This window comes from Carcharodon carcharias, chromosome 10, assembly GCF_017639515.1.
Source record: "Carcharodon carcharias isolate sCarCar2 chromosome 10, sCarCar2.pri, whole genome shotgun sequence".
Lineage (NCBI taxonomy): Eukaryota > Metazoa > Chordata > Chondrichthyes > Lamniformes > Lamnidae > Carcharodon > Carcharodon carcharias.
In genome coordinates this window covers 9,108,181-9,134,393 of record NC_054476.1, presented here as the reverse complement: position 1 = coordinate 9,134,393, position 26,213 = coordinate 9,108,181, and the positions used below count along the sequence as shown (strand labels likewise).

The 26,213-nt window shown below is 39.3% G+C and overlaps 1 protein-coding gene across 1 annotated transcript in view; it reads right to left on the bottom strand.

The window, feature by feature from the left end:
- Positions 1–26,213, bottom strand: part of alkbh3 (alkB homolog 3, alpha-ketoglutarate dependent dioxygenase) — a 74,893-nt gene that overhangs the window by 32,964 nt on the left and 15,716 nt on the right. Inside the window, exons 4-8 of the mRNA XM_041196575.1 lie at positions 17,729–17,763; positions 13,139–13,186; positions 5,433–5,536; positions 400–488; positions 83–292 (exon numbers count right to left, since the gene is read on the bottom strand). Of these exons, the coding sequence (XP_041052509.1) occupies positions 83–292; positions 400–488; positions 5,433–5,536; positions 13,139–13,186; positions 17,729–17,763 (486 nt within the window). The remainder of the gene's footprint in view (positions 1–82; positions 293–399; positions 489–5,432; positions 5,537–13,138; positions 13,187–17,728; positions 17,764–26,213) is intronic.

Genomic DNA, 26,213 nt, shown 5'->3' with positions numbered 1-26,213 from the left:
TTATCTGTGTGAAATAAAGGAGTACAATTATAAAGTGATTTCCCTTATCTCTAAAGCAGTTAAAAAAAATAGCCATACTTACTGGAGGCGGTTTTTTCCTCATATCAAAGTTCCTGGTTTCCCCAAAGCTGAGTGATGCAATAATAGGTTTCTGTCCCAGCGATGGTTCATCATCACTGTGCCAATCAATGCTGTCTTTGCCATTTCGATACAGATTGCAAAGAAGAGAATTAAAGGTGTATCCAGTTATTTGCGCAATGTGATCCTTTAGCATAGTCAGCAAAGGGTGCCACTAAATGGAACATAAGAACTTATTATCAGATCATAAAAAAACGCTGGTGTACCAAGGATAGCAGCACAGATGGATAGATTGCTTTAAAAGAAAGTGAAACAACATACATGTGGGTTTGCTTTCATAGCTGTGCGGGAGTATGTATAAGGGAGGTCCCCATACCAGGCTGTGAGTCGTGGCTCTTGATATGATCTATCTGCAGCACAGAAAATATTCACAGGTGAAAATAAGTCCTTTCACCAATAGCCATTGTAGAGTTCCAAATATACCACACTATAGTCTTTTGTATTCACACTTAAAATAGGATGTTTACAACATAAAGCAGGAGTTAGTCAAAAAAAAATCAGTCAAAGTTTTTACTCTTGAGAGCGTTCAATGACTACTGTAAAGTGCATTAATATGAATAGAGTTTGGCTATGATGCTCCCCACAATCAAATAGTCTGCTGACGCTACAAGGTGCCAGAAGCTGACAACAACCACATTACAAGTCCATTCAGGTAAGTTGAAAGTTTAAAAGAAGTCTGCATTATTCTTTTATCATTTTAGGCGTTATAGAGCTTTGTTTCAAACATATTGAAATCACATCACAAAACACGTAATAGTAGCAACTGATCTATTACGATAGTTTCATTTCGTTCACTCCTCCTTTCCCTAAGCATTAAGGCCTACGCTATGTGCCTTTTTGAATAGTCTATCCATGTTTCACATTGAAAGAAACACTAAGGAATGTTTCCTTTAATATACTGGGGCAACTGAAATTATTCACAAAGAACTTCTGAAATGATGAGAACAAACAGCACAAAACATTAAGTTTGTTTTAAGTAACATTGTTATGTTGAAAAATAGAATCTTGCTTCAAAACAGAAATCAGAAGCTAAGCAATCAGTTTGGATAAGAGGTGTAACACCAAAGTGCACAGTGGATACCATTTAACTAAACAGTTCAGGAAACATAACTAATTCAGAGAAAATTTTGGTTAGTTAATCACATTAATTCCAATGTTGTACTGTACTAAATTATATTAATTTAAATACACAGAGCCAATTGAAAGGTTTGGCCAATTCAAATAAGTGCTGTTCAGACAAGAGGTATTTTACACTAGTGTGTTTGTGACTCACTTATCTTTACAGTACTGATATTGCTCTTAGTTTGGGGTGGGGGATGGAAAATAGAGAAAATTTCAATGTCCAGACTATAAGAAACAAAGAAATTTAGAATATTTATTTAGTACTGTTAGGGAATAGAGATAGCTTAAGTAAGTTATTTTGGTATTTGTGGGTGTTAGGAATGAGTTTTAGCTTTAAGGTTTAAGTTTGATTTGTATTTCTGTATCTGTGTTAAGAAAAGGTCAAGTTGAATTTTAGTTTCACTTTAAAAGGTGCCTGAATTTCTAATGAGAGTTTACGACTGTAAGAGAAGTTAAGCAAACACAAGAGTAGCTCTTCTAACATTCAATCAGTTCTGTTGAAGGGTCATGAGGACTCGAAACGTCAACTCTTTTCTTCTCTGCCGATGCTGCCAGACCTGCTGAGTTTTTCCAGGTAATTCTGTTTTTGTTTTACAAGAGTAGAAAAACTGGGCTGTTGCAACAGGGGTCCAGAGAGGGAGGTTCCTCCCACAGACACTCACAGAAGAAACTAGAAACAGCAGTTTTTGAGTTCAGTTTTTGAAGACAGCTGCCAAGCAGAAGCAACCTAGAAGGGACAGATAGCCAGTTCCAAGCTAAAGCTGGTTGAAAGTAGCTGCCAAAGAGAGGGTGAAATAAAGGGGACAGATAGCAAGTTCCAAGCTAAAGAAGAAAGTCCCCAAGAATCCAGGGGACTGGAACAGGAGAAAGTCCCAAGCAGACCTTCTAATCCAAGAAAGGACAGGACCTTGAAAGGTTCTGTTAAGTGAAGAGTGATGGGCAGTGAAAGGCTCCAAGCTTAAAGTTCCAAACTGCAGGAAGCAGAGTTAAAGCAATATAAAGCCTTGTGAGAAGTCAGAAGGTCCTAGAGGCAATTGAAGGTCTGTAATTCTTTGCTATGGGCATGTGAAGCAGTGGTGTACTGTTGACAACAGAGTTGGTGAGAGAGTGTGTGGAAGAAAGCTTGAATGTATGTGGTGACCCAGGGGAGATGAACATTGAAAGGAGAGTTTGAAACCCTGGAGTTGGATCCTTGCAGAAGACATCTGAAAGAAAGCATCAGTTTGGGAGAAGATTCTAAAGTGGGTTCTTGGAAAGTGGAGATTGGAAGCCCTCGTGTGAAAGATGGAGTTCAGTGAAACTGATTAGCTCATGGTGTGACAAGCTCCAGGGGAGAGTTGAGGAGAGATCCTTAGCATCTGGTTGAGGTGGCATCTGTCACTTGGCTTCAGAGTGTGGTGTGTCTGACCACAGGTCGCCAATTGGTTTACTGCACTTACTGTGAACATTATCTTGTAATTGCTTCACTGGATTCTAATTGCCAATTTAATTATTTATACTGGTATCAAGGCCAAATTGGTTCCAATCAGCATTAGTACTATAATCAAGGTCTAGATATATCTGTGAGCACTTTGAGGAAGGGAGGCTTGGCCTAAATAGCTAAGTGGTTATGGTACTGGGTTTGTAACCCCAAGATCAAGAGTTCAAATCTCACAATGGCAAACCAAGAAACAATGTAACTTCATCTGAAACAGATGGAAACGGGTTTGTACTCGAAAGAGTTGAGGAAGGGAGACTGCATTCAGAATGCCTCATTTTAGTTTGGTTATCACCATTTTTGACTATAAAGTCTGGCACAGACATTTCCAGGAAGATAGGCAACCACAACCTAGTAAGAAAATAAATGATCAAAATGTTTGGTGGAAATCTCAATGATAAACTAGTAAAAATGAATCACTATCAATTGGTGCTTGAAGTTGCATGTTGGGACAGCACAATCGAACATAGTGTGTCCTTGAATAATGGGATGCAGGCTTGCACCCAAGATTCTCCACATGTTGGACTACAGTTCTGAATCATTCAGCCTTTCCCAAGGTGGGGGGGCATGATCAGAGATTGTTCAAATTTATGTTTAAAAACAATTTGTATAAGAAAATGGCTTTCCCGCTACGGCTTCCGCTGAAAATCACTTCCCGCCCTGGTCCTACAGCTCTGATTAAAAGTTCTAGGCAGAATGGTGTAAATTTCTGGGCAATTTCAGGGCATCTAACCAAGTCTCCGATAACAGGATCAGTGTCGGAGGCATCCACTCAGGGTTCCGGGCAGTGTATATATGTAAGCAAGTACCGCGCATGTGCGCATGTTGGGACTTCTTGATTGGAAGATCCAGCCCATTTACTAAGAAACAATGAGGATATTCCTGTTTGCTTATTGCATCATATATGTTTATGTAGCAACAGGAGGTAAACATGCATTTAATTGTATATTTATATCTGTTATATATCAAGGGCCATTCACTTTTAATTCAGGTAAATATTTACCAATTTAGAATGACAGTAGATTTATAATGCGATTGGAATTAGCATGAAATTTATATTAGCATTTAAACCAAAGGGAATTGGGATTGGAACAAGAGCTTTATAGGCAAAACAAAGTAATAGAGGAATCTCAAACTTACTTCTATAGAATACGCAGGTTGAAAAAACACTGAACAGAACTCCAAGTGTTCAGTGTTCTGAATGGACAGGGATTTGGCACAGTTAGCATTTACCACACTAAATGCAGTAAAGGTTTGTCTGAATAAAGGCACAGTACTAAAGCATTGCTCAACAAGAAGCATCAATGCTACATCAAGTCAGTCCCTCTACAGGGAATAGCTGACCGCCAACTATAAAACTTTTAAAATCTAGCAGACTCTGAATTTCAGTATTAATGCTCCAACAAACATTTGAACTATCAGCTCATTTGAAATAAATAGTTGAACAACTCGCCATCACAAAAATTAATAACCAATCAGTAAGCAAACCTTTAACCCGGTAGGCATTTTTTGCCAGTACCAAGAACATTATCATCCCAATAAAGATCTAACTTCATCAATGATTGCTGCAAATAAGGTGTCACTTAAATTCAAATGAGAGACCACACAAGTTAAAAGGGATTTGAATTAAACTCTGAAAATTGCAGAGTACAGGAGACCAAATTTGACATAGTCACAAGTAATAGTACATCATTTATCATGTATGAATAAGCATTGGGATGTAATCTAGCTTAAAAGGTTTATATTTTTATTTACACTTACATAACATTTCACCACAACTGCTCCTACACCAGGCACCAATGGCTCGGTTGCAGATTTTAGTAATTGAGCTCTATAAATCTGACAGGAAGTGTTTTTTCTGTAGACTGAGACTAGCCCTGATAGATTTCTTTCCTCAATGGGCTCAAAAGATACTAGTGTTGTAAATACTTAACTTCCTTCTCCAAACACCTGGAATAGAAATTCCTGAGCTGGGAGAGGGCACAAGTCCCATCTCTGTTCAGGTCCATCTAGAATGTGGGCTGAAATCAACTCCACTGCATAGGATTCCACATTGTTTAGAGAGGACCTTTAAGTTTTGAATTCCGGTTTGGGGAGCCTTGGACTCCAATCCCTGCTGCCCACTTAGGCCAAAGGCACGAGCCTCAGGTACGGTGAATTCTGGGGTTTCCTGGGAATTTCTCCCTTTATGTTCCTGAAAGGCCTTTTTGGAACTTATGTCAGTTGAGACTGGGCTTCCAAAATTCTGCAAACATTGACTAAAGAGGACTGATTATCTTCTCTCGTGGCACCTTGGGAGGCAAAAGTACTTCTTGGGTACATTTGGATTTTTGGGGTAAACCTCAGGTGGCATGGCAAGACGCCAAAGGTTTGAGATGACATACTGCAATAACGTTTGGAGGCTATGAATTCTAAGGTGGACTACTTTAAAGACTTACCTAGTTGAAGTTAGTTCTCCAGAGGAAGAAAAGTGAGAAATCACATCACTCACACTTCCTAGTGGCTGGTTATGAGTGGTATAAACAGAAAGTTGGGCACAGGTCACTTGCAAGGTGAAAATAATTTCAAAAAAAAACAAGGAAACTGAACAAATGCCTATATTTTATAAATTTTGGAGCACAGACTTAAACTATAAATGTTTCTATCACAAGCACAATATGCTAGAAAACAATGAAAATTCTGAAATGAAACAAACCCTCTCTGATGTTAGATTTTTGCTGCCAGGGTATTTCCATATACAGCTGTTCAAACATCCAATCAGCTTCCTTTGAGTGAACAAAACCAGGTTTCAGATGTAATCTGAAAATGAAGAAAAAGCAAAAGGGAAAAAAAATAAAGTAGTCGTTTGGTAGTACGGACCTTGAGTATTGCTGAAAAAAGACATTTTGTCAAAGCTTTTTGTCTTCCACTCATCACCACAAGGGCAATTTAGATATTCACTTGGGTTGCCATAGCCTCCAGGGCTATGGGCCAAGCACTGGGAAATGGGATTAGTGTAGACAGATCTTTGTTGACTGGCGTGGACACAATGGGCCAAATGGCCTCTTTCTGTGCTGTAAATGTCTATGAGACAATTGCAAGAATGCCAATGTCAGGGGGAGCAACAACTTTATACTGTATGAGAAGAGAGCGCTGATTGGTTGGCAAGTGGACACTGATTGGTAGAGGCGTAACCATGGAGAATGCAACAATTAATGGTGACTGGCAGTTAACTAGCAGTGAACGGTGACTGGCAGTTAATTTCAAACAGTACTTGGCAGTTAACTAATCAGTCACCATTAATTGGTGCATTCTTCAAGGCAACACCTCTACCAATCAGTGGCCACTTGCCAACCAATCAGCACTCTCTTCTCAAACTGTACAAAGTTGTTGCTTCTCCTGACATTGGTATTCTTGTGATTGTCCTGATGAATGCAAGACAAAAAGTTTTGACAGAATAAAGTAGTGAAAACATTTCTCTGTTTGCCTGTAAAATCTAGGCATTTCATGATTCAACTTCCAGATACTTTTTTATTCTTTCATGGGAAGTGGCTGCTGGCAGGACCAGCATTTATTACCCATCTTTATTGCCCTTGAGAAGGTAGGTGGTTACCCAGCTTCTTGAGTACAATTGAATGGCTTGCTAGGTCATTTCAGAGGGCAGTTTGGAGACAACCACATTACTTTGGGTTCGAAATCACAAAGGCCAGACCAGGTAAGGATAACAGACTTCCTTCCCTAAAGAACATTAGTTTCATGGTCATCATTACTGAGACTATTTATTCCACAGTAAACATTCATTTGACACAAAAACAAAAATACCTGGAAAAACTCAGCAGGTCTGACAGCATCTGCAGAGAGGAACACAGTTAACGTTTTGAGTCCATATGACTCTCATTCATTTGAATGTTGGCATCCTACAATCCAATTTACTACAATCAGATTTATGATGCAGCGTTTTCAATTTTTAGACTTTTGCTTTGCGGGGCATGAAGAGTGCAGCAATAAAGAAATAGAGCCAATTGTCCACCAACCCCCCAGTCCAATCTGGGTATAATTAGTGTGGAACACACCAGAGGTGCAGTCAGCTGGGTCGAGGAACTGAGCACCCAAATTTGTTCAAATTCTGGGCAGGAACAGGTACTCAGGAAATAGCTAGGTGTATGGCTTCAGCCACTGCCTCCAAATAAACCACATCACAATAGGACAGGTGGTACAGTATTAAAAACTCTCTCTTGGGTTTATCTCTCTCTTGGTTTTATTCCCATGTTACATGAGATCACCACAATGTTGGTTGATCACTCTTCATATCAACCATCATTTTTGGGCTTGGCGGGTAGTTTTTAAATATTATCTTCAACATAAGGTGTAAAACGCAAGTAATATGTAGAGAAGTACCAAAACCATTTTTTATTCAAAAATAAAGACTTTTCTCCCTTAAGACAAATAGCATCTAAATGGCAGCTCTGGAATCAGTAGCACTGTTTTTCTGGGAGCAAGTTGCCCCTGAACTGTATCCAATGATTTTAAAGAAAGTATAAGTGCAGAGGTCTCTAATATTCATTTTCATTGCTGTGACCTCTTCAGAATACTATTAAGTGCAGTGGGATAAGAGCCAAAATGGGAGGAATGGGTCAGCATCCATTTCTCCTCTGCATTGTACAAATTTTTGAAGCAGGGCAATGGGACATCAGCCCAATGGCGTACGTAGAAAAATTGTCAAACCGAATGGTTCAGAATGGAAAGCAGAGAGAAAGGTACTGATCACGGGAACATTGCAAGGCACCACATAACAATCCAGGAAACACATCACATTTAAAGGTTGGTAGACTGCAGTGCATGAATATTTTGCAAAATAAATACATTTGCTGCTAAATTTCCAATGTAAAAGGTTTTGCTAATCATAACTTTGCTCATTGTGTGACCACTCAAAGCAGCAGTAAGGGGAGACAACAGTGTAGTGGTGATGTCACTGGACAAATAATCCAGAGAACCAGGCTAATACTCTAGGGACATGGGCTCAAATCCCACCATAGCAGCTGGTGGAATTTGAATTCAATTAATAAAATCTGGAATTAAAAGCTAGTCTCAGTAATGACCATGAAACTATCATCAATTGTCGTAAAAACCCATCAGGTTCACTAACGCTCTTTAGGAAAGGAAATCTGTCGCCCTTACCTGGTCTGGTGTACATGTGTCTTTTAACTGCCCTCCGAAATGGTCTAACAAGCCACTTAGTTCAAGGGCAATTAGGGATGGGCAACAAATGCTGGCCTTGCCACAAACACCAAAGACTGAAAAAGCAGCATGTTTCATCTTGGGAATGATGCTTAAAAAGGAATATCAAGTTAAGTTTCTCCTGCAAGACTAAAGAAAACTTGAACTGTTGAAGCAGTTGACTCCAGCATTACGGCCGTGCAGTTATAGAATCTGAAACTTCAGAAAACAACTGCAGATTCATATGTTAAGTAAAGAGTTGGTTTCTTTTAAATAGAAGTTTTCTAAAAACATATAGTCCCTTCAATTTGGTTAAATTACAACTGAAGAATCAAAGGACTATTTGTTGAGTAAGGATTTAATAATATCCAAGCAACCATCACTTTGCAAGAGAAATCCTACATCACCATCACTGCTGCCAGTTTGGATATTCATGACAAAAAACACCCACTTTGATGGCTTATTGGATCAGTGAACTACCTAAAGTGGTATTGAACCATATGGACCTGGAAGTTGCAACATTTGATCCTGAGTCTGTGCAGATTTGTTAATCTCAAATATAAATGGCAGTAAGGGTGTGCTTACCTCTGAGCCAGACAGCAAAAATGCTCACCACACTTCCTACTCCTTTAGTGATTCTTGTTGAAAACATGCGCGTGTGTGTGTGTGTGTGTGTGCGTGTGATGAAGCTATTAATGTATATATTATTGGAAATTATTTTTCTTTTAAAAATAAAGGTTTAGTCTGTGGGTGTATCTTAATTGTGCATTAAAGCCAGCTAGTCTGGGTGCTTTGATGTATACTAGTTTTGAGATGTAAGAGAGGTAGAATACATTTGCATTTTGTTGAATAGAGCATTCAAGAAGGGGGGGTGAAACCTGGCACCTAGCTAGCAAAGACCAAGCAATATGTTTATATTACTAATAAAATTGGTGCAATGAAAGGGGTTTTATTGTTAGAAGAGGTGGAGTTCAAAGGGGCTGGTGATACAATGAGAGTTTACATTCAATGAGCTGTGTTGGGTATAACAGACACCAGTTGTGTGTGTGCAAGGCAGAGTCAATGTAAGATTAAAGTAGGTGTAAGCCTACAACTGTCTCCACAGGAACCAAAGTGAAAGGAACTGCATTTTGAATTTGTAAGGTGAAAATACTTTGTCTGATGTCTGCTGAGAGTCTATGGGTTGCTGGAAATTAGTTTGGGAATTTGTTAAAAGTTATGATAGTAGTAATTTGTAGCCATGTGTGTATATTTAACTTGTGTAAATTAATAAATGTCTTATGTATTTTGATATAAAACCTCTCAATAACTGGTGGTCTGATTTCTGAATTTAGGGTCACATCTCAAACATACAGAAATCAAAACATAGGTTATGACAGTTGTTTAAAGTTTCCCTCTGAGATTTTTAAATAACTCAGCTTTGCCAACTGCTGTGTCATAACAACTGTGGGCTCTTGCAGGATAAAAATATTTATAATTCATTGATTGATTTGAAATTGGTGAATCTTAAGGTTATTAGTATGAGAAGCACTTTGAATTCAGGAGTTGGTGAGGTATTTTAGAAGTGATGAGACTGCAAGATGGTTTAGGCAATTGCTAAGACTTGTCTAGGAGTAAAAGAGATAGCTCTGATTGGGTTCGAGAAAATAACCAAAGTAAGTTAACAGAGTTGGCAGATAAGTTAAAATTGGGGTTAGCTGAGGGTGCTAGGAAATCAGATGTAATCAAGTGTATAGCACAGCATCTACAGTTGGAAGTGAAACCTGCCACTAGTGAGTCATCGCTGGAGGTACTGAGACTTCAGTTACAAATGAAGGTTCTTGAATTTGAACAACAAAGGACAGATAAAACTTGAATTAGAAGCAAAGGACGGAGAAATGGCTTTTAAAAGGGGATCAGAAATTGTGAAGATAGAGAAAGAGGAAAGAAAGAGAGAGAGGCAGAGAGAATTCCAACCAAAAATGTTGGCAGTTAAAAAAGAAATGCCAGTAAGTGAGAAAGGATTTATCTCCAGAGTAGAACCCAGTGGGGAGATGTTTAAATTTGTTCAAGCTCTTCCAAAGTCTGAGGAAAAAGATATTGAAGCATTCTTTATTTCATTAGAGAAGCTAGCTAAACAGATGAAATGGCCACAGGAAAATTGGACATTATTGTTACAGTCTAAGTTGTTAAGTAAGGCGCATGAAGTATATGATTCACTATCAAAAGAAATGTCGGTGAATTATGATGTGGTGAAAAAGGCTATTTTGAGTGCATAAGAGTTGGTTCCTGAAGCATACAGGCAGAAATTTAGGAATATGAGAAAACAGCCTGGGCAAACTTATATTGAGTTTGAAAGAGTAAAACAAAGTAATTTTGACCGGTAGATATGGGCATTAAAAATAGAAACAACCTATGCAGCTCTTAGGGAAGTAATTCTTTTGGAAGAATTGAAAGATTCAATCACTTCGGTAGTGAGAACTCACATGGAGGAACAAAGGGTTGATTCTGTAAGACAAGCAGTAGAGATAGCTGATGATTATGAGTTAGTTCATGGATCTAAACTTTTTTTTGTCACCCTTTCAAACTGGAAAAGGATAAAAAGTGGGAAGGTGAAAGGAAGGGGATAGTCAGGTAAGAGGAGTATCTGGAAGTTCCCAGAAGTTTTTTCTCAGCATAAAAAGGTGCTGAAGGTAGGAGTGACATTTGAAAATTGAAGTGTTTTCATTGTAATAAAGTGGGGCACACGAAGTCAGTGTGTTGGAGACTGCAGGAAAAATCTGCTGGAATTGTTAGGGTACACAGAAGCTCTGAAAGTAAAAGTACTGTGGGTTCTGAGGTTCAGGCACAAGAGAAACCAGTAGTTTGTATACAGGTGAAACAGGGAGATTCGGTGATAGGTGAAGAAGTGGGAATGTGTTCACAGTTTACTCAAGAGAATTCTGAGGAGCAGGTTGCAGAAATGTTTAAAGATTTTCTGTGTAAAGGGAAAGTCTTTCCATGTGCATAGGGTGGAATAGGTAAAGATGTTAAAATTTTAAGAGACACAGGGGCTAGTCAATCCTTAATGTTGTGGGATAGTGATTTTTGCTATTCAGAGGGGTTATTGCAGGACTCTGAAATTGACTTTCCTTTAATCAAATTGGATAATGAGAGGTTGCTTGAAAATTTAAATGAAATATTGAGTTACCTTCCAAGCAATTGTCAAAGTAATTTGGAAAAGCTATTGCAGTCACATAAACCTATTTGTGGAATATGTTTGGGAAAGATACATTTAGCTATACATGATGTATTTATAGAAATATCAACTTCAATAAGGCAACAACCTTACAGATTAAATCCGGTAAAGTTATCACAAGCACAATAAGAAATTGATTTCATGCTTCAAAATGATATTACTGCGTCTAGGTGCAGTAACTGGAGTTTGCCTATTGTGCTGGTACCAAAAACGGATGGAACACAAAGACTGTGTGTGGACTATCGAAAGATGAATGCGGTGACAAAGGCAGATTCATATCTCATACCACGGTTGGAAGTTTGCATTGAGAAGGTGGCATGATTGAAATTTATCACAAAGATTGATTTGCTAAAAGAATATTGGCAGGTACCGTTGTCAGAGAGAGCAAAGGAGATGTTGGCTTTTGTAACACCAAGTGGACTATATCAGTTTAAAGTCATGCCATTTGGTATGAAGAATGCACCTGAAACATTTCGAAAACTGACAAAGAAATTGCAGGTCATAGCAATTGTGCTGTTTGTATTGATGATCTAATTGTTTTCAGTCAGATGTGGGGGCAGAATTTACATCATCTGGAAGAATTATTTACTCGACTACAAGAAGCTAATTTGGTGATGGACTTGGCTAGAAGTGAATTTGCAAAAGTGCAAGTTAAGTATCTAGACCATATGATGCGAAAGTCAAGGCTATCGTGGATTTCCTAGTGCCTACAACAAAACGAGAAGTTTTGAGATTTCTGGGCATGAGTGGGTTTTACTGGAAATTTGTACCAAGTTTTAACCAAGTGGTTGCTCCGCTGACAACTATTAAAAAAGAACAATAAGTTTCAATGGGCACTGGAATGTCAGAAGTCATTCAATAGTTTGAAAACTGTATTAACTACGATACCAGTGTTGGCAGTACCCAAGCAATTCAAGTTGGCCATTGCCGCAAGCGATACAGGTATTGGGGCTGTACTGTTACAAGAAGATGACACTGGAATTGAAAAACCGATACTGTATTTTTCACAGAAGCTGAATGTACAACAGAGAAGATATTCAATGATTGAAAAAGAGAGTTTGGGCTTGGTGTTAGCATTGCAGCCTTTTGAAATTTATGTTGCAAACAATTCATCAGAAACAATTGTTTATACAGACCATAATCCTTTGAAGTTTTTGGGCAAACTGAGACAGAAGTGCAAGGCTTTTCAGACCAAGTCTATTATTACAATCATTTAATCTACAGATTATGCATATTGCTGGAGGGGAAAATCTGTTCACAGATACGTTATCAAGGGTTTGAAGCTTAAAGGAAATTTGGACATTTTTTAAAAAAAACCTGGACACTGAACTGGAGCGATTCTTGTTGATACCAAGGACTTGTGTATATATATATTATGTTAGTGCATGCATCTGGTAATGTAACAGTGTAATAAGTGTAGGAGATAGTGTGAGATGTGTTACTACAAAACAAAGCCGTCTTTTAGAATTATGGACGATTCATTTTTCGATGGAGGGGGATGGTCATGAAGCTATTAAAACCTCTCGAGAACTGGTGGTCTGATTCCTGAATTTCATGTTGCGTCTCAAACATACAAAAATAAAAATATAGGTTATGACAGTTGTTTAAAGTTTCCCTCTGCAGTTTTTAAATAACTCAGCTTTATCAAATGCTATGTCATAACAGTGTGTGTGGAGAAGGATTTAATATGACTGTGATACTTCAGCTTTGAGCAATCACTGACTAGACTTTCTCATGAGGCAATAAAGCATAAAGTATCCGTGGGCTCCCAGTAACTCTGGAATTACACCTTAACTTGAGGCAGCACCTTTCAGGAGATGCAGGAGAAAAAAAACATTCACTTAAATTTTAATTTTCGCGATTCAGCATTTAAATCACTAATTCCAGGTGCTCATTTTACAAAACTGTTACTCACAAAGAAAATGTACAAAGATAAGTAAATCTCCAAAATCTACACAGACATGAGAAGAAAAAGCTTCATTTCTTACCTGGAAACTCCTGTTGGACCATTACTGATTTCATAAAAACCTTCTTTGCTAGAGAACAAAGAAAAATTTGTTTTAATATTTGAGGAGGAAATCTACAAGAATGGTTGGATACAATGCAGAAAATAGCATTAAATGCATAACTTGGAAACATCACCACTACTAATAATGTCATCTGTTTTCAGTCATTTAATTGAAATGCTATTTAATATTTCCCCTTATTATTCTGCTCCTTTCTCTATTCTATAGCTGGGAAGATTTGACAGTCACCCATAGTCCATCTCTTGCCAATATCAATCTGTAAATAACCAATAATAGATGTGTAACTAATAAAATTGAAGTCAGTACTACAAGTGGTCTTCATATTAATCTATGCAATTGACAGCATAATTTTTCAACACTTTTGCTTTTGTTGTCTTATCTCCTCTTGCCTTCTACATCCCAATGTTTGATGTCCTCTTTTGGTCAAAGCAGGACAGTTAAAACTGTAGGCTTTTCCACATCCATTAGTAACACAATTCTGTTGGTTCAGCACTGGCAGCATAAGGAGTGAGAAAAACCAAAGAGGGCTGTTTCAAAAGCATTCGTTTTAAGTTAAAATTAATTGCATCCCTTTTTCTGAAAAAGGTTACCTGGGGATGCGGGGTGGGATCATTACTTTATTAATGGGTGGGAGGGTTATTTCTGAAATTCCTTATATGGTTAGAACTGCACCACTTGAGGGGGTGGGGGAATTTGGACTGTATGACTTAGCAGCCCTAAGAACAGCATTAACTAAGAGAAGTTCAAATTGGAGTGCGGAGGGAGATTTTACCCTACTGGGTCCGATGGGAGTATTGGATAGGGAACTGCATTAGTTAGGAGAGGTTCAAATGCCTTACCTGCAGTTAGGCCTGCAAGTGGACAGAATGCCAGTACTTGGATTGCAACATTAGCCTTTACTCAGTGGTGGAATGTTCATCTCTAAGTCAGAAAATTGTGAGTTCAAGCTCAGGTCCAGAGTTTCAGTAGATAATCTAAACTGACACTGCAGTGCACTATGATTTGATGCTGAACTTGCTTCTTTGGGTAAATGACCTTTATTGTTTTACATCCAGGGTAGTTTTAAATGATATTTGTTTTGCTATTTTCACCATGTTTGTTTTTGGAGTGCTCTGTTTGGGGTGCAACGATCAGCAAAATACAGAGAGAATAAAGGGCAACAAAGGACTCATGATTGCATGAGTGAACAAGCGGCAAATTAACTGGGGAAAGATTGACGCAGAACTGATCTGAACATAATAGGCTTTCCAGCAGAGTTGTAGCCCATGGAATAAAAGGGAGAGCGGCAGCTTGGATACAAAGTTGGCTATGTGACAGAAAATAGAGAGTTGTAGTGAACAGTTGTTTTTCGAACTGGAGGAAGGTGTAAGTGGGACTCCCCAGGGGTCATTACTAGGACCACTGCTTTTCTTGATATTTATTCATAACCTAGATTTGGGTGAGGGCCATTTTGTTCAGTTAGCTAGATGGTTACTGTCTGGTTCAGATAAATGCCAGCAGCGCAGGTTCGATTTCTTTCCTGACTGTGGTAAACTTGGGACCTGCCTCTTCTCCCTGTCCCTAAGAGTGGAAGGCCACAGCAAGCCACCACTGACAAAAACTGCCAAGATAAGTGGCTCAGGATGAAATATCAGTGGATAATGAGCCAAGGGCCTGCCTTTGGACAGAGGACACATGGGATGGAATGCAGACTTGTGTGTATAGATGACAATTTCAAAATTTGCAGATGACATAAAAACTGGAAGTATAGAAAGTTTTAAGGAGGATAGTGACATACTGATTTGTGTGTCTCAAGTCTAAGTGTCCTCAAGGTTTCCAACCTTTACATTAATTACCCACTTAAGGGTCTCAATTTATGGCAGGGTGAGATGGCAATCCGCGGGCCTCTCCACCATGAACTTAATGGGGCAGAGACAGGAAAGCAACAGGGTCCCACCCACCGCCCAATTAAATGCCCCACTGCCACCAAACTCACCACGGGGGATGGGGGGGGGTGCGGTTATTTAATGTTTTAAATGTTTCCTTCTATAGTGTTATAGAATTGATTTTCTAGGCAACTTTTCTTGGTGGAAACATTGAACTTTATTTATAAGGCAGCAGCAGCAACTACATGCATGCATCAAGCTCTATAACTAAAGAAGAACTCCTTACTAGAGGTATCCATGTTACAAACTGATTGGTTTACACAGATTATGTGATCTTACAACACAGAATTCTTAAAGCTACCGTCCTATGTTTATCAAAACTGTGATTACTACATACCTCCCCCTTTTCTGTACATTTTGCATTTACAAGGATATTTATCTCATGACATTACACAGGTCATGAAATTATAAGTTCAATCTTTCAAGTGGTTTCCTGATCCGTGGAATGTCATAGCTCTTGAAACCTTTGCAGGAGCCACATTCTCTGGAACCACATTAACTTCAGGTACCTCATTAGGCACAGGCAGTTCAGTGTCATCCACTCCAACAGAGACATCTGGCATGTCTATCATTGATTGTACAACTTAAACGGGAACCACAGGTTCAACAATGGTTACAGGTGGAACATCATTTTGTTGGGCTATCTCCCTTCTTCTTAAATGATCCACGTGCTTGTGGGTGATCCGGCCCTCCACTTCCATGTGGTACCACAAATATCCGGTCACAGAGCTTACTTTACCAGGTAACCATTTCGGTCCTCCACCGAAATTCCTTACACATACTGTTTCACCAACAGCAAATTCTTGCTCACGACTACGCAAATCATGAGTCGCTTTTTGGTTCCCTTGACTTTTCTCCACCTTCCCCTCCAAATTGGGAAGTATTAGTCTTAGTCTTGTTCGAAGATGGCGCCTCATCAGTAACTCTGCAAGTGTTGCACCTGTAGTAGTGTTCTGTAGTGAAACAGGAAACGAGTAAGTTTAATTTCCAACGATACACCTGTTAATTTTTTTCATTGTCTTTTCAGAACCTTCTTTCTTTTTGTCTTCTTTCTGCCAGAGTTTAGTCCCATCCTTCATCTTGACTTCACAGTCGGCCAGACTTCTCTCAGGTGAAATCTCAACTTGTCTTAGTTCAGTAGTTGAGCTACCCATTACTTCATTATTTGCTCGCATCTTGGAAAGTTCTACCACTCTTCCTTTCAAAGCCTCTTTAGCTTGGGTTGAAAATGTCCCTTAACAAGGTCTACCAATTCACTGAAGGTCTTCAAATCGGGGGCACTGGGGGCCGTCAAGCTTCAAATTAGATTGTAGGTCTTGCTCCCACAAATACATAGAAGAATTGCTCTCCTCTTTTCCTCCCCCATGATTTTGTTGGCTTGAAAGTAGAGCCTGAGACGTTCTATATATTGAGACTGTGGCTGGCTCAAAGGGGTCAATTCCGTCAAACCGAGGCATCTCAAATGAGTATATCTTTCTTTCTTTTAATCATCTTAAATACTCACAATCGCTGGGCAAAGGACAGCTCCGGATCTGATTTATCCTCGTCGCCAGTTTGTTATAGAGTTGATTTTCCAGGCAATTTTTCTTGGTGGAAACATTGAACTTTATTTATAAGGCAGCAGCAGCAACCACACGCATGTATCAAGCCCTATAACGAAGGAACAACTCCCTCCTAGAGGTTCCCCAAGCTACAAACTGATTGGTTTACACAGATCATGTGATCTTACAACAGGGAATTATTCTTAAAGCTACAGCCCTACATTTATCAAAACTATACTTACTACATTTAGTAGGGTTCTCACAGTTTCAGAGTTTCCCCAACTGATTTTTTATTTAGTAACTGCATTGAAGTGATTACTTGTCAGTCAAGTTAGTCAGAAAAATGGAGCCATGAATCAGGAAATCCTTGCTTACCCAGGACATCTCAAACCATCCTGAAGAAATATAAACTGCCTATATGAAATCTGAAATGTTATATACAGATGGAATAAAATTCCTTTATTATAGCATCTTTCATATCATGAGTATATGCACAGGACTAAAACTTTGACCAAAAGTTAGTATGAGCCCACATAAAAAAAGGAATAACCTTGATGCATGAGATAACCTAGTAGTATGTAATCTATCTATTTAAATTGCAGTTCAGATATGTGTTTCCATGGAAATATAGAAGACTTGAAGGGGAAACTAGTGTTTATTAGAAAAAAAATCACTGCAGTTGTTCCATATCCAGTAAAATCAACTTGGATTTCAGCAGATGTCACAAGCTACGGTTTGAGCAGTTTATAACTGACATGTGAGCCCTGAGTTTGCTACCAGTTTTGGTTATTTTCTTTGCAAATTAGAATTTGGTACCTGTAATGTGTCTTATTTCTCCTTTGGGAAAGAAGCTGATTCTACAGCAAAGACTGAGGACTTAGCCTTTTGGGAACTGGATAGCAAACTGCTGATACAGCAAGATGTGGTGTTTTAGGTCTTCTCTGAACAGTTTGCATTCATCACTATTGCAGCATGAACAAAAGATCATAGCTTATAGTATTCTGCGTCAGTATGAGAAACATTACAGTGCAGGACCTTAAGTCTTTTTACCAAGAGTGATACAGAATAGCATTTTATGTACTTACTCGATGATCCTTTCTTCTGGAATTCTACGCTGAACCTAATGAGGAAACAAATTACACAAGAGAATGAAGACACTGCTCATTTGATTAAAAGAAAATTTCAAATCATTGCTTAACACTAGTTCAATCAGGAAAGACCTTTTCCACAAGTACAATGCATAACAAATCCTTTCCAGATATTAGAATGCACATTCATGCTTGTTACTCCATTATAATTGTCCGGTAAAGGCAGTAGATAAAATCCATTTTTGGCTGCGTAGGAAGAGGTGAGAGGCTAGGCTGCCAATCATGTGAGACTAAATCAGACTGTTCATAACCTCTATGTCATATTAGACCCTGAGATGAGCTTTCAACCGCTCTGTCACTAAGACTATCTATTTCCACTCCTGTAACAAATCCCAACTCTGTCCCTGCCTCAGTTCTTCTGCTGTTCAAACCTCACCTCCAGATTTGACTATTCTAACACACCTGTCCAGCCTCCCACGTTCTACCCTCGGTAAATTGAGGCCATCCAAAACTCTGTTGCCCGTATCCCAACTCGAACCAAATCCATTCATCCAACACCACAGTGCTCGCTGGCTTACACTGGCTCCTGGGTTAAACAATGCCTGGATTTTTAAATTATCACCTTTGTTTTAAAAAAATTCCTGGAAGGACTTGGCGCCTCTCTATCTCTAGAATTTCCTCCAGTCCTACAATCCTCTGAGATATCTGCGCTCCTCTAATTCCTACCTCTTGACCGTGTCCAGTTTTAAGTGCTCCATCATTGGTGGCCATACTTCAACTGCCTAGGTTCTAAGCTGTGTAATCTCATCTCTAAAAAGCTCCCCCTCTCTACTTTGCTTTTCTCGTTTAGGAAATTCCTTAAAACCTACCTCTTATGTCAAGCTTTTGGTCATCTGCCTACATCTCCTAAGGTGGCTCAGTGTCATATTTACATATGAACATACAAATTAGGAGCAGGAGCCTGCTCTGCCATTTGATAAGATCATGGCTAATCTGATTGTGGCTTCAACTCTACTTTCCTATCTACACCCCTATAACTCCCCCCCCCACAAATAATTAACTCCCTTGTTAAACAAAGATCTATCTGAAACCATGTCCCTAGAGCATTAGCCTGGGCCTCTGGATTATTAGTCCAGTGACATTACCACTATGACACCATCTCCCCTTAGGAGGTTCACCAGGAAGTTGCCTGGGCTGGAGCGTTTCACCTATGAAGAGAGACTGGAAAGGCTAGTGTTTTTTTCCTTAGAGCAGAGGAGGCTGAGGGGGGAGCTGATAGAGATATACAAAATTACGAGGGGCATAGATAGGGTAGGTAGGAAGAACCTTTTCCCTAGTGAAGGTGTCAATTACCAGGGGGCATAGATTTAAGGTAAGGGGGAGGAGGTTTAGAGGGGATTTGAGGAAAAAAATTTTCACCCAGAGGGTGGTTGGAATCTGGTTGGAACACACTGCCTGAGGGGGTGGAGAGGCAGGAGTCCTCACAACATTTAAGTATTTAGATGAGCACTTGCAACACCATAGCATACAGGGCTACAGGCCAAGTGCTGGAAAATGGGATTAGAATAGATAGGTGCTTGCTAGCTGGTATGGACACAATGGGCCGAGGGGTCTGTTTCTGTGCTGTATATCTCTATGACTCTATCTAACTCAGCCTTAAAAATATTCAATGACCCTGTTCTCTGGGGAAAAGAATTTCACATACTAACGACCCAGTGAGAGAAAAAAAATTCCACATCTCCATCTTAAATAGGAGACCCCTTATTTTTAAACTGTGTCCCCTAGTTCTAATATCCTCCACGAGGGGAAACATCCTCTTGGCATCCATTCTGTCAAGTTCCCTCAGGCTCAATGTTTCAATTAGATCACCTCTTATTCTTCTAAACTCCAATGAATGCAGGCCCAACTCGTCCAACCTCTCCTTACAAGATTACCCCTTCATCCCAGGAATCAGTCGAGTGAACCTTCTCTGAACTGCTTCTAATGCAATTATATTCTTCATATTTTACTTTATTATGCTTCTGTGAAGCACCTTGGGATATTTTATTATATTGAAGGTGCTATATAAATACATAGTTGCTGTTGTCTTCACCAGGAGTGAAATGGGTCAATAGTGAATCTGCAGTAATGCAGTAAGTCAATGGAAAAGATAGTTGGGTATGTTATAAAGTAAGTTGCTGATTTGTCACAATCACATTCCTCACTACTGGTGAACACCAATTTTTTCCTCATCTTTTTAACAGCAAAGAAACCACTTATGAATGTTTAAAAAGAAACAAGAGAATTTAACATTCATAGACTAATCACTTTTTTAAAAAAAGTTTCTGTAAAGTTTAGAAGTTAACAATAATTTGTATTTATACAGTGTCTTTAAGGTAGTAAAACACTAAAGTTGTTTCACAGGAACTTCATCAAACAAAATTTGACATCGAACCACCTGAGGAGATATTAGGGCAGATGACCAACTGCTTGATTCAAGAGCTAAGTTTTAAGGGGTGTCTTAAGGAAGAAAAAGAAGAGGGTTAAAGGTTTAAGGAGGGAATTTCAGAGCATAGGGGCCTTGGCAGCTAAAGATACAGCCACCATTGGTGGCTTATAATCGTGGATGCTTAAAAAGCCAGAATTGGAGGAGTGCAGACATCTTGAATTGCTGTAGGGTTGGAGGTAATAATATGAAAACATACTATTGTAAGTGCTAAAACAAAACAGTCTCTTACAACTAACATTTAAATGATTTTCTGCATTGATTCTGAACAAATGATTACTGGGAATAAGGTAACTTGCTAAATAGTTATTATAATTGCAAATGATACAGGTTAAACAGTCTTGGCTAATTCCTTAGGATAGTACAGGATAAAGCCTTAAAATAGATTTAACCTGTATTTGATACAAAATAGTTTATCTCAGAAAAGCTAACTTTACAAGTGGATCTCCTACCGTGACATAATTTTACGTAGAATTACATATTATAGCACAGAAACAGGCTAGTCGGCCCAACTTGTCCATACTTGTGTTGATGCTCCACTGAGGTTCCAGTAATCGTTCCTCATCTAACTCTATCAGCATAATCCTCCATTCCCATCTCCCTGATATGCTTAAAAAAGTTTCCCCTTAAATGCATCTATACTATTTGCCTCAACTGCTCCCTGTGGTAATGAGTTCCACATTCTTAACACCTTCTGTGCAAAGAGGTTTCTTCTGAATTGCCCATTTGTTTTCTTAGTGTTTTCTTGTGTTGATGGCCTGTCGCTTTGCTCTGCCCCACAACTGGAGACACCTTGTCTGTTCTTCCTCTATCAAAAGCCTTCAGAAATTTCAGAAACATTCTCTTTCCAAGAGAAAAGGGACTCAATCTGTCCATCCTTTCCCGATAGACATAATTTCTCAATTCATCCTTGTAAATCGTTTTGCATTCTTTTCCATACCTCCATATCTTTTTTTATAATCTGATGACCAAAACTGTACACACAGCACTCCAATCTTGGTCTCACCAAAGTTTGATACAAGTTTAGCATAACTTATCTACTTTTCAATTTTGTCCCTCTAGAAATACAAGCTATGGCTTGATCTGCATGTGTTATTAATTGTGTTGTAACTTTTACTGATTTGTGAATTTGTACTCCTTGGTCCCTTTGCTTCTCAATCCCATTTAGATTCTTATTTTCCAGTAAATATGTGACCTCCTTATTTTTCTTACCAAAACATAATACCTCATATTTATCTATGTTACAATTCTTTTGTCAATTATATACCCATTTCTTGTAATTTATTGCAGTCCTTCTCAGCATTGAGCATCAATCCCAATTTGGTGTCATCCATAAATTCAGAAATTGTGTTTCTGATTCTAAAGTCTGATTTTTTTTTAAAAATTATTTCAAGGGATGTGGGCATCGCTGGCAAGGCCAATGTTGCGCATTCCTAATTGCTCTTGAGACGCTGACGGTGAGCCATCTTTTTGAGCCGCTGTAGCCCAACTGGTGAAGGTACATCCTCAGAGCTGTTAGGAAGGAAGTTCTGGGATTTTAACCCAGTGAAGTAACAGCAACATAGTTCCAAGTCAGGATGGTGTGTGGCTTGGAGGAAAACATGCTGATGATGGTGAATTGTGAATAACAGTGGTTCCAGGACTTGTGAGACCCCACTTCCCACCTTCTGCCACTGCAAATAGCTACCCTTTACTCCCAATCTCTAGTTTTTTGCCTTGCAGCCAGCCGTCTATCTATTCTGCTACTTGTCCCCTGACTCTGCAAGCTCTGACCTTATTCATTGGTCTATTGTGTGGATTTATCTGTCGTCTAGATCTGTGGCAGGTGATGAGAGGAAACTCTTACTTAACCTTGTACTCACCAATCTACCTGTTGCAGATGCACCTGTCCGCAGCAGTATTTGTTGAAGTAACCAATGCACAGTCCTTTTGGAGACAAAGTCTCGTCTTCACACGGAGGACACACTCCAATGTTTTGTGTGGCACTAACACCATGTTAAATGGGATAGATAAAGAACAGATCTAGTAGCTCAAAACTTGGTATCCATGGGGCACTCTGGGGCAACAACAGCAGAATTGTATTCAATCACAATCTGTATCTTCATGGTCTGACATACCCCTCACCCTACCATTACCATCAAGCCTGGGGACTAACCTTGGATCAACGAGGAGTGCAGGAGAGCACTGCAGCAGCAGCAGGAGCCAAATCTAAAACTGAGGTGTGAACCTGGCAAAGCTACATCACAGACCAAAGCCAAGTGATCCTACAACCAACGCGCCAGAAAAAAAAACTCTGCAGTCCTGCCACATCCAATCGTGAATAGTGGTGGACAATTAAACAACTAAACGGAGGATGAGGTCCACAAACAGCTCCATCCCCAGTGATGGAGGAGCCAGGTATGTCAGTGACAAAAGACAAATCTTCAGCCAGAAGTGCCAAGTGGATGATCCATCTTGGCATCCTTCTGATGTCCCCTGCATCACAGGTGCCAATCTTCAGGAAGATGGTTGTCGTTGTTGAAGGCCAATTATCTCAGCCTCAGGATATTGCCACAGGAGTTTTTTTTATGCTAGTGTCCGAAACCCAAACATCTTTAGGTGCTTCATCAATGAACTTCCCTTCATCATAAAGTCAAAAGTGGAGATGTTGCAGTGTCCAGTAGCATTCATAACTCCTCAGATACTGAAGCAGACTGTGCCCACATGCAGCAAGACCTGAACAACATTCAAACTTGGGCTGATAAGTGTCAAGTAATATTTGTGCCACGCAAGTGCTAGGCAATGACCATCTCCAACAAGTGTTATGGAAATGTTCTCATTTCCCTTTGTTACGGCACAGCAGATGGTAAATGCTGAGCTGCTCAAATCTCAGAGGGAAACTTGAAACAGCTGCCACAACTGTTCTGCAATTTGTATTTTATTTTGTCTTGAATTCAGTATAAGTCCACTGAGACTTAGAGGTTCTTTTTACAAAACTAAATTAAACATTTATTAATAAAAGAAAAGATTTTTTAGCACATGCATAGGTCTACAAATTACTGCTATAATAACTCATAGATCCCTTAAATAATCTGGCTCCCAGTTACACCTCCATTAAGGCAACAGTAAAACAAAATATAAGCTTAACAAACCCAGGCAAAGCACAATACACTGGGCAGTGATATCCAAAGTGAGTTTTCTTAGCTTCGGTTCTTGTAGATATAGACATGGTGCATAAAGACTGGAGGCTTTTCACATTTGTGTTAGATCTTAGAATGCCTTCCCTCTTACACATAACCTCACCCCCTTTATACATGTTTCTCTCTTTTTAATGTAAATTCCAATGTTCCCATATGTCTTTGTAACTTTACTTTTTCATAATATAAATCTTTCATAGTGCAAATTTTTATCAGTAACCTTTGAGAAAAATAAACACACTGTTTGGCTTAGCTTCTTCTTGCTATGTGTAACATCTTACCATCTCTTTGAAATTCAAACTAACCTAATTTACATAAAAATGCAAATGTTCCTCACACCTCATATTCTAAAACTTCAGCCATGTCTATGTATTTAGCATTTCAAACCTAGCTTTCCTTTTGATAGCTCAAAAGCTCCAGACCAGCTGTCTCCAATTCAATTAAACCCCCACCCCCCCAACACACACATCCAGAGAGAAATTAAACCAAATCTCACTTTTAACCTACCTTTACAATAAATCACAATATTATGAAAGTTATTATATTTTCATGACAGCTTTCACTTTATCTTCCTAACTTCTCCATTCCTAATTTTTTTCTCTTTCTCTTACTCCTTCAAATTCAAGTTTTGACTTTTCTTGTTCTAATTCTCTGTCACTATTTCTTTCTAATTTCACTTCTAATTCAATTTTTGCTAATTCAACCTAACGTTAAGAAGAACCAACATTTTTTTCCTTAAGCTTCAGGTGATGAACCAATTCTTCAACAATCTCTGCTTTCTTGGCTCCTGATTTCAAGTGAACCCCTAATTCCTCTATGACAGCCTTCAAATTATCCTTTGTTAACTGTTCTAAGGTGTTAACAGACAAGTTCTCTAAGTGGGGTAGGATCAGTAAGTTTGCGGATGACACAAAGATTGGCCGGGTGGTTGACAGTGAGGTTGAGTGTCTTGGGCTACTGGAAGATATAGACGGGATGGTCAAATGGGCAGATAAGTGGCAGATGGAATTTAACCCTGAAAAGTGTGAGGTGATACACTTTGGAAGGAGTAATTTGATAAGAAAGTATTCAATGAACGGCATGGCACTAGGAAGTTCTGAGGAACAAAGGGACCTTGGCGTGTGTGTCCATAGATCCCTGAAGGCGGAGGGGCATGTTAGTGGGGTGGTGAAAAAGGCATATGAGACACTTGCCTTTATTAATTGAGCCATAGATTACAAAAGTAGGGAGGTCATGTTGGCGTTGTATAGAACCTTGGTGAGGCCACAGCTGGAGTACTGTGTGCAGTTCTGGTCGCCACATTATAGGAAGGATGTGATTGCACTGGAGGGGGTGCGGAGAAGATTCACCAGGATGTTGCCTGGGATAAAACATTTAAGTTACGAAGAGAGATTGGATAAACCTGGGTTGTTTTCGTTGGAGCAGAGAAGACTGAGGGGCGACCTGATTGAGGTGTACAAAATTATGAGGGGCATGGACAGGGTGGATAGGGAGCAGCTGTTCCCCTTAGTTGAAGGGTCAGTCACAAAGGGGCATAAGTTCAAGGTGAGGGGCAGGAGCTTTAAGGGGGGTGTGAGGAAAAACTATTTTACCCTGAGGGTGGTGACGGTCTGGAATGCGCTGCCTGGGAGGGTGGTGGAGGCGGGTTGCCTCACATCCTTTAAAAAGTACCTGGATGAGCACTTGGCACGTCATAACATTCAAAGCTATGGGCCAAGTGTTGGTAAATGGGATCAGGTAGGTAGGTCAGGTGTTTCTCACATGTCGGTGCAGACTCGATGGGCCAAAGGGCCTCTTCTGCACTGTGATTCTATGATTCTCTCTCCAAAATCATCAGAACATTAAAAATAGTCAACAAAAACAGAAAATGCTGGTAAAACTCAGCAGGTCTGTGGAGAGAAAGACAGAGTTAATGTTTCAAGTCCGTATGACTCTGAATAAGAGTCATATAGACTCAAAGTGTTAACTCTGTCTTTTCTGTTTTTGTTTCAGATTTCCAGCATCTGCAGTATTTTGCTTTTATTAAAAATAGCTATGTTGACTTCCCACTGAATACAGCAAAAATAAACATGAAATCTTGTTTAAACTCCGGAAAATTTCAGTGTATCCATTTTACCGCCTCTGGGATCGATCCCACAAGAACTCCCAATTTGTTACGATCCTTATAGACTGGTAACTTTTTAAAAGAAAAGAAATCCCATGATGCCAGCAGGAAGAAATTGATGGACAAGAATTCAGTTTGTAAAACTTTTGCTGTGACAAGCAAATCAAAGTCAACATAATTCAAACATTAATTATCAGGCCAAATGATACTTCATAAAGAAAAGTAAATTTCTCTTTAAATAGTTGATACAACAAAGATGTGCCATACAAAACTATAAGCACTCCCCCCACTTCAGCAAAATATGACATTAAACTTAGCTACCGAGTCCCAGAACTCTCTGTACTCCCTAGGTGGTGATTCAGTTCCTTTAATCATATAGGAGGTAGGCCTGAAATACTACCAGTCTCACCACACTAGATTCCCCCAGGTCCCCAAAGGACCTCCAATCTTCACTGCTCGGCTCCCAGAATCTGCCTTTTTGGTGTACTATGCTAGCTGCCACAACTTCCCACCTCAGCTGCCTTACACCCAGTTTCACAGTCCCTGTCCCATTATCAAAGAATTCTCCCTGCTTCTTCCTCAGGAGATCGGCGTCCTTATTTTCTACAACTCCTCAGACCAGCTGTAACTCGAAATCCTGTTAGCTTTAATTAGCCTTTTGTCTAACTTTTATCCCCAAAGCAACCTCAGCCAGAGTTTAACTTCTTAATACTGATG